At 36.5% G+C, this 13,290-nt stretch overlaps 1 protein-coding gene across 1 annotated transcript in view; it reads right to left on the minus strand.

Annotated features, from left to right (window-relative positions):
- Positions 1-13,290, minus strand: part of SCAI (suppressor of cancer cell invasion) — a gene marked incomplete at its 5' end in the record, with an annotated part of 114,169 nt that overhangs the window by 64,490 nt on the left and 36,389 nt on the right. Inside the window, 5 exon segments of the mRNA XM_011988698.1 lie at positions 2,338-2,490; positions 2,636-2,734; positions 4,192-4,288; positions 10,976-11,074; positions 12,534-12,620. Coding sequence (XP_011844088.1) covers positions 2,338-2,490; positions 2,636-2,734; positions 4,192-4,288; positions 10,976-11,074; positions 12,534-12,620 — 535 coding nt within the window.

Consider the following 13,290-nt stretch of genomic DNA (forward strand, 5'->3'; position numbering starts at 1 on the left):
AAAAAAAAAAAAAAGAATCACAATCAATGAAAGAGAAAAAATTAGAAAAAATAAATATTTCATTTACTACAATATATCGAGGCCTATTAAAATGCCATAATAATGAAGTCAGAAGTATCAGCATAATAGACACACAGACCAAAGGAACAGAATCAGAGTCAAATATATTTGAACATCAGATTTATGATAAAAATGACACTACAGTGTAGTAGGGAAAAGACGGTCTTTTTAGTAAATGGTGCTAGGTCTACCAGAAATCCAGAAAGAAAATCTGACCCATACTTCACACTAAAATAAATCCCAAAGAGATCATAGATCTAAATATGAAAGGTAAGGTAAGCAATGATTTCTCAAAATAGGACACAAAAAAGCTCATACCAGAAAGGAAAAAAATTATAAATTAGACTACATTAAAATTAAGGACTTCTGTTCACTGGAATCTCAGTGTCTGGAACAGGGGGGTCTGGCATGAAGTAGACACTAATAAATATTTTAACAGACGTTAAAAAAAAAGGAGAGAAAGAGAGAGGAGATACTGGAAGAGAATAAAAGGCAAGACAAGAGTAGGAGAAGATAGTTCAATACATAAATCTGACAAAGGACTTTCATGTAAAATATATTAGGAACTCTTACAGATCAATAAGAAAATACTGGAAATGCTTGGTCATAGAGTGTGCATATATGCAGCTGTACTAGATAATGCCTGCCATTTTTCTAAAGTAAATCTATCGATTTCTATTTCTACAAAGTATGAAATATTCAGTTCTTGTACTAGTTGCCAGGATACGCTATTATCAGTTTCTTGGTCTCTTTTGTTTTTAATCATCTGGGTCAGTGCTATCTTATTTGGTTTTAATTTATATTTTTCTGATTAGAAAAATTTTCTTTGAATTAAAAGTGAGAAAAATACCGAGCCTTCAGATAATGTAACTATACAAACCATAAACATGTTTCAAAATTTTTCCATTTAGTATATTCATACTATAATTTCAAAAATGTTGTAGATATTTGCAAAATAATGGTCATAAAAGCCAAAAATGGAGAAATACCAGAAAAATTTAACAATAACAAAAATGATTGATAGCTGCTAGGATAGGATCCAAAACTAAACTTGTGTAAAAAACACATCTAGAAAAATGTATTTACTGGTATAATTTCCAGTAAATTTCATTTCTAGTACATTAAAGCTCATCATCATGGGGCTATTCTGTCATGAAAAAACATTTGAAATTCACTTTTGACAAATTTACGCAAAAACAACTCCTGGCCAGGTGCAGTGGCTCAAACCTGTAATCCCAACACTTTGGGAGGCTGAGGCAGGAGGATCACTTGAGGTCATGAGTTCAAGACCAGCCTAGGCAACATGATACCCTGTATCTACTAAAAATACAAAAATTAGCCAGGTGTGGCAGTATGTGCCTGTAATCCCAGCTACTTCGGAGGCTGAGGCAGGAGAATCGCTTGAATCTGGGAGATGGAGGTTTGCAGTGAGCCAAGATCATGCCACTGCACTCCCACCTGGGTGACAAAGCAAGACTCCGTCTCAAAAAAATCCCACAAAAAAACAAAAAACACCAACTCCTCGCCCCTTTTAGCTCGACTGGAAAGTAGTACATATGCATTTTGGAAACTTTATTATTATTATTATTTTTTGAGACAGTCTCGCTCTGTCGCCCAGGTTGGAGTACAGTGGCATGATCTTGGCTCACTGCAACCTCCGCCTCCTGGGTTCAAGTGATTCTCTTGCCTCAGCCTCCCGAGTAGCTGGAATTACAGGTGCATGCCACCATGGCTGGCTAATTTTTGCATTTTGTAGTAGAGATGGGGTTTTGCCATTGTTGGCCAGGCTGGTCTCGAACTCCTGACCTCAAGTGATCCAACCACCTGGGATTCTCAAAGTGCTGGGATTACAGGTGTGAGCTACTACTGTGCCAGGCCGGAAACTTTGGAAACTTTAGAGTGTTGTAAAAAATAAAATAAAAATCCCTATAATTTGGTTATTCGGAGATAAAACTTAGATATTTGTAAAATTTCTTCCTAGTCTTTTTCCTATGTGCATACATATAGACATTCTAACATATATGAAATAATTCTGCTTCCATGGCTCCATGGCAAGTTTATTTTCATTTACAGTATCATGAATATCTTCCTATGTTATTAAAAATTCTAAGGTATTTAAATATCTGTAATATATTCCATATATGCACACAGCATAATTTAGTCCGCAATTTCTTCATAAGAGGATGTTAGGATATTTACAAGAAAATAATTCTGTGATCATCAATAGCACTATTTTTCACAGTGAATTTTAAGCATAATTCCTTCACAATTCTTTACCTGGTTATTACAATTACCAATAATGAGTGCATCAGCCAGAGACAACTGTCCCACAATCATGCCCTGTTCCAGCAATGGGGCTCCTGTTTCAGCAAGGCGATTTGATGTGATAACGATGGTATTATCATCATTTAATACCATTACAGGGTCCGCCTAAAGAAAAAAGCAGTAAGAATGGCCAAGACTAAATATCAATATAGTAAGTTATTCCTTCTTCTTGACATATAGACACAATAAAAACATAAACTACATGGTCATTATTTATCAATAATTATGATTTTTCTTATTAAAAACTGACCTCAATGAAAGCTGCTACTTCTTGAAGCACCAAGTTCCATTCCACTTGATCTTCAGTATTAAATCGGTGAGTATAATCTTCAATTTCATCTGACAATTCCTGATTTTAAAAATATTACAAAAAAGGTTATTAAAAAAACCCATAAAAATACACAGCCATATAGAACCATATTCCTGACAGAAATCGACATACTTACAAAATTTGATTATTATCAATACACAGTCCTGATTATAACCAAAAACAAAGATGAAAACTAAACAAATTTTCTTCGAAAGTCACAAACTTCATAATAATACCCATCAAATAAAGTCTTTACAGAGATCTATTTTCTATCAGTACTATATCAGCAATGAATTCATTAATGAAAAAATCAGAAAAGAGAAATGCAAAAATTTTAACATAAAAAAAAAATGAGGCTGGATACAGTGTCTCACACCTATAATCCCAGCCCTTTGGGAGGTCGAGGTAGGAGGACCATTTGAGACCAGGATTTCCAGACCAGCCTAGGCAACATAGTGAGACCCTACCACTACAAAAAATTATATATTTCTAAAAATACTTCCTGACTTTATTTGGATTTATATTATACAGTTTTTGGAAATATTTTTAATGATAACTGGGTATAAAGGAAGGTAGAAAAGAAGTATGGAGAGCTACTTCTGGTGGCCTTGTCAAAACTGGCATGTTGAGCTGGGCACAGTGGCTCACGCCTGTAATCCCAACACTTCGGGAGGCCAAGGCTGGCGGATTGCTTGAACTCATGAGTTTGAGACCAGTCTGGGCAACATGGTGAAACCCTGTCTCTACAAAAAACACAAAAATTAGCTAAGAGTGGTGGCTTGAGCCTATGATTCCAGCTACTCAGGAGACTAAGGTGGGAGGATTGCTTGAGCCCGGGAGGCAGAGGTTGCAGTGAGACAAGATCATGTCACTGTACTCCAGCTGGGTGACAGAGTGAGACCTTGTCTCAAAAAAAAAAAAAAAAACCCCACAAAACCCAAAAAACCAATTGGCATGTTATATTTGATACAAAATTAAGTATGCCATTGAAACTACTGAGTACAGAGTGCAACCAGAATTTCATATGCAATGATTACAGGTATTAAGTGGATCTGAAGAGAGTTAACTGTTTATCACCTGAGTTAACGAAGGAGAGACTTCATGCACTGTAAAGTGGTGGGAAAATGAAAATCATTCCCAATACCTTTGTAAAGCATTATGTACTTTTTCTTGACATAACATTTCAGTTATTTTCCCTTAAAGTAAGTTTTTTGTTTGTTTGCATTTCCAGCCATCCATTGATGGGCTTTGAAATGTAAAACATGCAGAAAGGACAAAAGCAAGGAATCAAGATAATTATCTCAGATTAGTGTATTTGGAACATGAGAAGAGTTGGAAAATTTTTATCATTACCCTTGTCAGAAGTTACTATACTTTGAATGTTGTAATTATTTTGATATATCAAAATTATTTTAACCTAAAATCTGTTTTTTAAAAAAAAGATCATCCATATACAATTAGAGATTAGAATTTGAACTATTTTAAAGTACATTTACCTTTACCAGATCCTTTACAACATCCATTTTGTTGAGAAGAAGACAAACTACTATAAATCTTGCATAATATCGTAACTTCTTAACTACTAATTCAGGTCTATGGAAGATAAATGAAAAATTACTTATTAGATTAAAAAAGAATGCTTCTTGATTTTTTTAATTTTCCAATGGCTTTTAAAACTCTTTCCATCCTTTTTTGCACAATTGTAAACATTTCCACATATAACCCATATAGTCTTTTAAACATATTTCTTACTGATTTATTAAGTTGTTTACTCATATATTCATTCATTCAACAAGTATTGAGAACTTAGGTTCATCAGGTACTACGTTAATTGCTAAAAGTACAATTGTAAAAAACTAGAGATATTCCCTTCTTCAAAGATCTTACAGACAGAAAAGAACTTAAAATATACAGGAGAGAGATAAATGCTTAAAACACAATGGAATAATATAATGATAGGAGAAATATAGAATGCTATTTGTGCCCACAGGACTAGATCGCAGGTGAAAAAAGGCTTCCTAAAGAAAGTAATAAATATTTAAGTTAAGAATACAAGGAAGCGTGGAGGACTACAGGCAGGAAAACATGAGGTGAAAAGGATCCCAGGAAGAACATTCTTTGTCTTAAAATCTCATTTTTCTGCCATTAGTATAAGCCAGCCAGCTTTTTCATGCTTATTGTTTGTATATCTTTTTTCATTCTTCTTTCAATTATCTGTGTCTTTTAATTTAAATTCACATGTTTTGTGGGCAATATATACTTAGGTCCTGATTTTCTGTCCACTTTGACTATCTCTGTGCCTTTTACTTGATGTATTTAGACCGATTACATTTAACGTCATCATTGCTTTGGCTAGGTTTATATCTACCACTTTGCTGTTTGTTTCCTATTTGCTCCTTCTCTTGCTGTGTTCCTCTGTTGTTCCTGTTTTGCTTTCTCTTTGGTTAATCAAATATTTTTTAGTGTTCCATTTTATATCATCTACTGGCTTCCTAGTTATACTACTTCTTTGTTATTGTTCTTTAAGTGATTGCTAGGAGTAACAATATGGATCCTTAAACTTATCAAATGCCCCTTACAATATATTTAATCTGTTCACACATAACACTTTACACTTACCAATTATCAATTCAAACCTGACATTTCCTCCTGCTTTCCATATCCTACATCACAAATATGATAGCCTTACAACAGTATACTTTTTTGTATATGTTCAACATTTTCCATAATAAAAATTTTTAAAAATTCTTTTGACCCATGAGTTACTTAGAAATGTGTCTACTGATTGACAAACTTTTGTTGTTGTTGTTGTTTAAGAGATGGAGTCTTGCTATGTTGCTCAGACTAGACTTGAACTCCTGGGTTCAAGGAATCCTCTTGCCTCAGCCTTCTAAGTAGCTGGGCTGCACATGCAGCTATTGATTTTTTAAATTATGTTTTATTTTTGTTTTTAATGAAATCGTACCATGGTTAGACCACATACACTTTATTGAACCTTGCATTAAACTTGTGTTGTGGCAAGTATCAGTTAATTTCACAAATTTTCATATAAGTTTGAAAATAACATATATACAGTTACTGTTGCACACAATTTTAGGTACACTGGAACAAACTTGTTACTCAAATCTTGTAATTCTTGTCTTCTTGATATATGAATTATTAAATATATCAAAAATTCCCATGTATATTAAATCACTTATTAATTTCCCCACTTTAAAAAAACACTTTGCTTTATTATAATACTATGTTATTAGGTATATATACGTTTATGATTTTTATATTTTCCTGAATTGTTGCTTTCATAATTACAGAGTAAACCTCTATTCTCAATACTTTCTTCCTTTAAATATACACACAGTATACACATAAGAAATGCATATACACGTACACGTTTCTTCCCCTTAGTAGCTGTCTCATTATCTTTCTCTGTCTACTTTTCATCTTTAAAGGATTTACTTATTCATTTATTTAAAAGAGATAGAGTCTTGCCCTTTTTCCCAGGCTGAAGTGCAGTGGCACCATCATAAACTACTGCAGCCTGAAACTCCTGGGCTCAAGCAATCCTCTCACCTCAGCCTCCTGAGTAACTAGGATTACAGGCATGTGCCACCACGCCAGGCTAATTTTTTTATTTTTATTTTTTTGTAGAAACTGGGTCTTGCTATGTTTTCCAGGCTGGTCTTGAACTCCTGGCCTCAAGCGATCCTCCCATCTTAGTCACCCAAAGTGTTGGGAAAACAGGTGTGAGCCACCACTCTTGGCCTTGAAGAATCTCTTAACAACAGTATATTACTGGGTTTTTCTAAGAGGCATACTGATAATCTCTGTCTTTTAACCGGGAAGTCTAGATCACTTTTACTTACTTTGATTTGGATTTGTTTCTATTTTATTATTTTGTGCTACTTATACTTTTTGGAGTTTATTTTCCTTCCTGCCCTTTCAGTGTCATGATCATTTTGTTATTCACTTTTCCCTCTACCTCTTCTGAAGTTATACATTCTAATTATAGTTTCCTTAAAATATCAACAAGTAAACTTTACTCTATGTTTCTTCTGAACAATAATTGGATCTTATTAGAATGGTTTAATTATCCCCTTTCTTCTTTCATATTATTGTTATCCAGATTTGGCTCCATTTTATTTTAATAATGTCCATCAGCCATTGTTATGATGATTACTGCCCCATCAAATCGATGTTTTGGAATACAAGGGGATAATTTTTTCTCACCAATCCTTCTTGTATATCATACCTTCCCCTTCTAGTTTCAATTTTCTTCTTCCTTGCCCTTTTATGTCACCCAAACCAATCGCCCCAGCCTCCAAGGTCACCACAGCAATGGGAAAATGAACTAGGGACTTCCTTACTCTCTTGACGGCTAGGTTTTCCATTTAAAAGGATGATTGTCCTATTTTATCCAGCATTTCTAAGTGTTTAGTATTTCAGGTTATCTAGCCTATCACATTGTCGAAAGTGGAATTCAAAACAAAGAAAATTAGTAGAGGGATGATGTCAATTCAAACTTGAAATTTGAATGACTTAATTCTGTTACTTTTTTTTTTTTTTTATTAAAAAATAGGTTCTATGAATCTATATAATGGATTATACAACCAGCAAACTTTCTACAAAGGGCCAGATGGTAAATATTTTAAGCTTTGCAGGCCACATTTGGTGCCTGTAGCATATTCATCTTTTCCCTTTTTACAACCCTTTGAAAATGTAAAAAAAAAAAATTCTAAACTGCCACACAGTACAAAAACAGGCCACGGGCCCAATTTGGCATGCAAACAGGCCATAGTTAGCTGATCCTTATATTCAATAAGCATACAGAAGTGGGTGGGTGCTTTCTATTTCGGAAGCCACTGTGATGAACTGCAGCAAAGCACAGATGAAATGCGTCAGTGCTGTCCACTCATACATGACAGGCCACCTCAATCAAGCCCGATAACCTGAACCACAACCCCTAGCCTACCAACTAACTCTATATCAAACTGCAGAAAAAAGAATGTGACTCACTGGAAGGGTCCACATCAAGCCCTCTTTATCATCAGTACCATTACGAAGTGTCAAAGTCTTCAATTTTTTTTTTTTTTTTTTGAGACGGAGTCTTGCTCTGTGCCCCAGGCTGGAGTGCAGTAGCGCGATCTCGGCTCACTGCAAGCTCCGCCCCCCCGGGTTCACGCCATTCTCCTGTCTCAGCCTCCCGAGTAGCTGGGACTACAGGCGCCCGCCACCTAGCCCGGCTAATTTTCTTGTATTTTTAGTAGAGACGGGGTTTCACCGTGTTAGCCAGGATGGTCTTGATCTCCTAGCTCATGATCTGCCCGCCTCGGCCTCCCAAAGTGCTGGGATTACAGGCTTGAGCCACCGCGCCCGGCCCAAAGTCTTCAATTTTACATTCATATTTCCCACTGAAAAAAACTTAATACTGTCACCATTTATGTTGACATCAACATAACCGGAGTTTATTTTCCTTTCCTGCCTTCCATTGTAATAACCATAATTTTATTATTCACTTCCCCCTCCACCTCTTCTGAAGTTAGACATTCTCCTTATAGTCTTTAAAATTATTTTTCTTAAAATAATAACAAGCAAACTTTACTTACTCTATGTTTCTTCGGAACAATAAATGACATGTTGACATGTTGTCAACGTCAACATAAGTGGTGACAGTATTAAGTTTTTTCCAGTGGGAAATATGAATGTAAAATTGAAGGCTTTTTATGAAGCTTTTTTTTTTTGAGATGGAGTCTCACTCTGTCACCCAGGCTGGAGTGCAGTGGCGCCATCTTGGCTCACTGCAACCTCCGCCTCCCGGGTTCAAGCGATTCTTGTGCCTCAGCCTCCCGAGTAGCTGGGACAACAGGTGCGTGCCACCACGCCTGGCTAATTTTTTGTATTTTTAGTAGAAAGGGGGTTTCACCATGTTAGCCAGGATGGTCTCGATCTCCTAACCTCATAATCCACCTGCCTTGGCCTCCCAAAGTGCTGGTATTATAGGTGTGAGCCACCGCACTCGGCCTTTTTTTAAAGCTCTTATCAAACTTCTGGACTCCAGAATTCCAGCCTTGTCCAACCTGCTAGGCTCACTACTTACAAGACCCTGACTCTTTAACTACATATTTGCCTAGGAAACTCTGTTCTTCCAGGTGGCTCACTGTAACATCTCCCACAACCTCCTGGGTATTCAGAATCTTCACCTTCTCCATATCCAACCAGGTTCAGCTTTGGCCATTTACAACAGAATTGGGGTGTGCAGCTCCTAGGAGGAGTGGCTGTATGGTAATATCTCTTCTCCTAAGTACGATGGACCCATAGAACGAGATGTTCTGGGAGTGGTCTATGCTTAGTGACAGACACTAACCTTGAGATTGCTGGAACAAACTACTTATTCCTCCTGGTCTCAACATAATCCTTAGCTGCTGAGACAGTGCAGAGAGAACTTGTTCCTTTTGAGGAGTGAAGATTTTTGCCTTTTAAATGAACTGTGAAATTGTGGAATACTTCCTTACTTGGTTTTCTCTCCTGGCTCTTGATTTTAGCAGCTGTTGCTGATTGCAATCTTGACTGGCACTCTTACCCTGTGTGAACTAAGAAACAACCTACCAACTGAACAAAGACCCTCCTAACCACACACAGCAAGGTCAGGGATTTGCACACCAGATTGTCCTTTGATTCTAATTTACTGGCACAAAGCAAGAGTTTTTGTCATCCCGATTCCAAATAATCCTACTTCTAAATAATATGCTCTGATCTAGGAAACTGCACAGGAAAACAATTCAAATTTGATGTTTGTTATTAAGGCACAAAATTATGGCAAGAAATCAAACTGTTGGATATTAAGATTAAAGCCAATTTCCCTTTTGTCAAATTAGAAAATGCAGAAAAGTAAATTATACAAGGCGGTTTGCTATTACTTAAAATAGTTCTCTGCTTATATGTATTTTTAACGCTGATAAAATGTTACACAGCTCTTTTGCATTTTTTAAGATATAATTTATCTCACCAAAAATTAAGACAAATAGCATAGCAATAATTTTTTTAAAATTAGGATTGGAGGAAATACATCTGTATTGAAAATATGTGAAGCAAACTATAGGAAAACCTAAGGGAAAAGTAATTGATGGAACTTCTGATGTAAGGGGATGACAAAAAGATATGAAAAATGTACATTCCAGCATCTGCACCCCTTACATGTGCCATGCAAACGCCCCTAGACAAGTCTGAACAAGACATGCAAGGAAATTAAAGAGATTTACAAGAGTGGGGCTTTCCCCAAAATGTCACTGTTTAGTTGGAAAGCTTACAACAGTTAACCACAAAGTGTTCTCGAGAAAAACATGTCAAAACTGTTTTCTTCTATTGCTAAGAGAATATAATCTTTTCACCATATAAAAACTGTGAGTTCTGTTGCTGGGGTAGAGAGAATATTCAGACCTTCTGTGCCTGAACTTTCTCATCCAACAATTCCCAGAATGCTAGCAAGAAAGATTCTCCAGAAGATCTCTGACTTCTTCCACAATTTCATACTCATCTGGAATTAACAAAATCAAAATCCAGGCTGGGTATGGTGGCTCATGCCTGTAATCCCAGCACTTTGCAAGGCTAAGGTGGGTGGATCACGTGAGGTCAAGAGTTCGAGACCAGCCTGGCCAATGCGGTGAAACCCCATCTCTAGTAAAAAATACAAAAAAATTAGCCGGGGGTGGTGGCACAAGCCTGTAATCCCAGCTACTTGGGATGCTGAGGCAGGCTAATTGCTTGAACCCAGGAGGCGGAAATGGAGGTTGCAGTGAGTTGAGATCGCACCACTGTACTCCAGCCTGGGCGACACAGCGAGACTCCATCTCAAAAAAAAAGAGAGACAGAGAAAATTCAAACAATATTAGCAGGCTATTCCCTGGTCCTACATGACAGTTGTCACCAGGCTTTTGAAGAGACATGAATTAAGATTACACAGGCTAAAGAATAAATGTTATTAGCTAAGCCTTGTTTTGGAGTCATATCTTTTGTATTAAATCTGTGTGAAGTCAATCCCTTGTACAACAATAACCCAACCCTCCTTTGGTATTGTGACATCTGTTACAACATCTTTGATGTTTATTGCTTAGGTAACATATACCTCTCTATGCTTTTGAAGGTCTACTACATAGTAGGCACTCAATAAAGTCTGGTAAATGAGAGCAAGTTATAAACAAATGTAAGCTTTTCCGCACAATTTCCATGCAGACTAAAGACTGAGTGTTTTATCCTCATCTTTCTAAAAACATAGCAGATACATACCTGTCTTCTTTATTGACTTGAGAATAATATGATCTCTGTCTGATTGCAGAATAGAAGGAAAAAGCCTCATTCAGATAGCTGGTTTCAGATGTGCGTAAGCTATGAGAAAAAATACATTTTTCAATATGACAGTGTCAGAGACTCTTCACCACAGTAAATACTTGCTCTATATACTGCTGTATTCCGCTATCTCGTGGGGTGAGGGAGTGGGAATGACTGTCCTAAATTTGAATCGGCAAGGCAATATCACCCTTAAAATGCATAAAAAATAATAATTAAAATTTTTGAAAAACCTCCTCGCTGCATCCAAGCCTTTTTTGATGCCAACCCATATTACACATTACCCTCCTTCTCTGAAGTGTCTCAAACAGCATTCCATCCAGTGAAATCCTTATCTCCCAGGACTAGGCCACTTCCTCAAATCCATACAGTCCTTTGGCCCATTTCTTTAATTTTTTTCCTCACAGAACTGAGGAATGCACTAATCCATATTAATCTTCAGGAGATGTTAATGAATTATGTTCTACAAGGGACTTTTTAAGAAAATATTTCTACCCGAGAAAACACATTTCTAGTTTTACAAGGGACTTTTTAAGAAAATATTCTACCCAAAAGAGTGATTTTAATGGTGGGAATTTGGAATGGTATGCCAAAATGTAGGAAATGGAAGACGTTTTATTGTCTTTTTTTTTTTTTTAATTTTTTATTTTTTGAGACAGTTTCACTCTTGTTGCCCAGGCTGGAGTGCCAATGGCATGATCTCGGCTCACTGCAACCTCTGCCTCCCAGGTTCAAGCAATTCTCCTGCCTCAGCCTCCTGTGCAGCTGGGATTACAGGCATCCACCACCACGCCTGGCTAATTTTGTCTTTTTAGTAGAGATGGGGTTTCACCAGGCTGGTCTCAAACTCCTGACCTCAGGTGAGCCACCTGCCTTGGCCTCCCAAAGTGCTAGGATTACAGGTGTGAGCCACCACACCCAGCCATTTTATTGCCTTTTAGATTACAAATGGTCCAAGCCTTTTTTATTGTATACCTGATCATCACTTTGGGATAATGAGATTTAGATTCCTAAAAGGATTCTTCTTGTTTTCTGAGCTCAGGGATGGGACTATACAGATGTTAGTGCTCTAAGGATATAATAAAAAATATCTTTCAAACATATCCTGCAAATATGAGTTTTTTAAAGTATCCTTCTGAAAATCATTCATTCATACATACAAGTTACAATATAATGCTACATATTATTAAGACAAGTGAAGCTGTAAGAACAACAAATCCTTTAGTATTAATCATTTATCTAAAACCAAGATCAAATTTTTAAGTTATAAATGAGTCTGACCAAATGAAGTGTTTGGGAGGCAAGCCTTTAAAACAAATAGTACTTTGACTATGGAAGGTTATTGCACAACATTGTCTTGATCAATCTGGCCCGAACTACCAGGGTTTCATTTGTAACTCACAATTTTCATGCCTAGCAATGAGTATACTATGTATACTTCTGCATGCTATGTTTTAATCAGACAACACTTGACTCTTTCCATGTGTAATTTACTTACTAATAATGATAGTATAGCTGCCCAATCTTGGAAGCAATTTCTCCTATTTGCCAGCGCTTCAAGCCATACCGATTATCCAAGACTTGTCTGTTTTATATAGGATACAAGAAAATAGAAATAAGAGTCTATAAATTCCAAAACTAATCAAATCTGTAAATTCAATAGGATAAAATACCATCCAATTCAGCAAAGCTAATGAATTTTTCATTAGATTTCAACATAGTCATTCCATTAAATTTAAAAAGCATTTATTAAATGTCTATTTATAAGTTGAAATATAAAAAGAAACTACTTTGGCCAATAAACATGTATTTTAGAATGAAACCATAAATCATCCTACCTATGCTCCAGTTGATCTGAACCATTCCACATATAATATTCCACATATAATATTGTCTTTAAAAATCAGACAAGAATGTTACTTTTTTTTTTTTTTTTTTTGAGACAAAGTGTGGCTCTGTTGCCCAGGCTGGCGTGCAGTGGCATGATCTGGGCTCACTGCAACCTCTGCCTCTCGGGTTCAAGTGATTCTGCTGCCTCAGTCTCTTGAGTAGCTGCGATTAGAGGTGTGCACCACCATGACCAACTAATTTTTGTATTTTTAGTAGAGACGGGGTTTCGTCATGTTAGCCAGGCTGGTCTCAAACTCCTGACCCTCAAGTTATCCACCCACCTCAGCCTCCTAAAGTGCTGGGATTACAGGCATGAGCCACTGCACCCAGCCTTATTTTATTATTTATTTTCATTTATTTATTTA

This window comes from Mandrillus leucophaeus, unplaced genomic scaffold (genome assembly GCF_000951045.1).
Source record: "Mandrillus leucophaeus isolate KB7577 unplaced genomic scaffold, Mleu.le_1.0 Scaffold335, whole genome shotgun sequence".
Lineage (NCBI taxonomy): Eukaryota > Metazoa > Chordata > Mammalia > Primates > Cercopithecidae > Mandrillus > Mandrillus leucophaeus.